At 45.5% G+C, this 2,311-nt stretch overlaps 1 protein-coding gene across 2 annotated transcripts in view; it reads right to left on the bottom strand.

The window, feature by feature from the left end:
• Positions 1–30: 30 nt before the first annotated feature.
• The window catches only part of SNX8 (sorting nexin 8), a 22,544-nt gene continuing 20,263 nt past the window's right edge, over positions 31–2,311 (bottom strand). Inside the window, exon 11 of one of the 2 annotated variants that reach the window (XM_019512956.1) lies at positions 31–1,044. In XM_019512956.1, coding sequence (XP_019368501.1) covers positions 931–1,044 — 114 coding nt within the window. In that variant the 3' untranslated portion in view covers positions 31–930. Of the gene's footprint in view, positions 1,045–1,082; positions 1,650–2,311 lie in introns of those variants that run through there. The other variant, XM_019512953.1, reaches the window with a different exon arrangement.

Consider the following 2,311-nt stretch of genomic DNA (forward strand, 5'->3'; position numbering starts at 1 on the left):
AGTCCTCTCAAGCTGCCAGTATGCAAGAGGCACCACTGAATGGATGCCAGCCCACCCCAAGAGAAAAACATCCACCAACAGCTGCCCCTCATCCAACCTACAAAAAGTTTTCCCCTACTAAGGAGTGTATCGGCATTTAAACCAGTTATTCTTCTGTGTAGCAGTTTGATTCTCTTGGAAAACTGTGACTAAAAGACTTGCTGGACAGCAACCTGTCACACATGAGGAAGCACTGCCCAATGCCCTCCCGTGAGACCCCCTCCTACTTCCATCCAGTATTTAGCCTCCCCCCAACCCTCCCCCCCCAAACCAACAAAAAACCCCAAACTAAATGCACCACGCTGACCCCCACCACTGAGCAAGGCTGGGATCCCCAACCAGGAGCTTTCATGCATTTGGATCAAGCAAGAAGGAAAATCCAATGCCTATGAGTGGCCCAGGGGCCTAGCCTTCAGCTCTCCTCCAAAGACCACTAGACTTGGGCCGTACTCTGAAGAGAGTGAATTTTACACGTGGATTCTCCACAAGTCCTGTGCATAAAAATCGGCAGCCTGGAGGTTTACCAGCACATGTGCAGATGTGTACTGCAAGAGGCTAGTTAGTAGGAGAAGCACAGGACAACTACAACAGAAGACCTGCAGTGCTCGGTATATCAGGACATTTCCTATCCTTAGGAAAAGGGCAGCTGGGGGAAATGAATCTCAGCCCTGCTCCAAAGCACTTCAAAAATAGAACGAAAGATTAAAATACTGTCTTTTTCTCTGTATATGCTGCCCTGTTTCCAGTCCATCTAATCCAAAGAGCAGCTTGAAGCAGCAATATTTAAAAAAAAAAAAAATAGCTGTTTGGAGGAATCTTTTAAAGATCTGAAGATAGAGGAGCAGGGTGACCACTAACCGCACTTCACCTTCTTCCATGCAATTCTGAGAATTAGCTAGAGAATAAATTGTCCTCTGGGGATGATAATGGAGGTGCCTGCACATTGGTGGGTCCTACAAAGAGGCAGCTCAGCTTCGGCTTCAGTTCGTTCCAGACTTTACTCATCTGGAGAGGAAAAAAAAGAAAAGAAAAAAGAAAAACAGAACAGGACATGGGTCACTATCACGTGGCACACTGAAGGAACTGTGCTAGTCACAGTGCTTAATTTATGTTTCAGGTTGTTCAAAAGTCAAAAGCATTTGCAAAGCCATTACAAATTAAAAACAGCAGGGCCAGGACACTCATCCATCAGACCAGTGCATTAACACAAACTCTCCATGCTTTACTTTTATACCTGTATTGAGGCAGAAAAAAGATTTCCTAAGCCTTTCAATGAGACACTCTCTCTCAATACAAATGCTTTTAGAAAGCAATGCATAGATACAAGTCCATACATGGAAAATGCTAAACAATGCATTTCAACAGATAAATAAGGCAACCTATGAGATTTTCTTTCTTGCCTTATGATTTGTTTTAACAAGCAGTCAACAGAAGATCCAGGTTACAAACACAAATCATCCATTAAAGAATAGGCAGTATCCAACAGATAATCCTGCCTCAGCCAGCCTCAAAGAGTGCCACCCTGGGTGAGGTCTTGAGGTCACGAGGTGCAATGCTCCAAGGCAGTGTCTCTCAGCCCACGGGTCATTACCCAAAAGTAGGTCGCAAGACTATATAAAAGGGTCACAAACAAACTTTAAAAATGGATTCTCCTTTAAAAGGAGAAAAATGTGGAAATTGGCCATTCCTTTGCAGCCTGCAAGGGGCTGCTTGGGGCTTCCTATGCCCTACACACACCCTACCCTGCCCCACACACTCCCGGGCTGGGACCTGGAGTCAGGCACTGGGTCGAGACTAGCCATTGACATTTACAAATGGGTCCTGGTGCAAAAAAGTTTGAGAGCTGCTGCTCTAAGGGCTAGGGACCAGCCCTGGTCCATTATCAGACCCAGCTTAGAAGGGGGAAGGGTGGTTCCTATAAAAAGCCTGAGGGTGTTCAGTGAAGAGAAGGGAAGGTTCCTAAAGAGACAAAGAGAAAAGCTTGGGGTGCCTTTACCTTGCTTTTATCAGGGGAGGAGGTTCATTTTGTGAGTTATACATTTGGAAATACAAGGAAAAAAAATTCAATAAAATAACTGAGCCCTAAGGAAATGAGTTTGATCCAAGATCTGGGGGTGCTGTCATTCCTCCCTGGGCTGGAGAGACAGGCCAGTCACCTTCCCCCAGGTTTATCAGCACTCCCTCAAATACAAGAGCTGTGAAGGAAAAGGGAGGTTGGGACATGGGCTAAAGGGCAAAAGGAAGTTCAAAGACTTATCTGTATTTGGAGGGG

This window comes from Gavialis gangeticus, unplaced genomic scaffold, assembly GCF_001723915.1.
Source record: "Gavialis gangeticus isolate Ggan-Ray unplaced genomic scaffold, GavGan_comp1, whole genome shotgun sequence".
NCBI lineage: Eukaryota > Metazoa > Chordata > Crocodylia > Gavialidae > Gavialis > Gavialis gangeticus.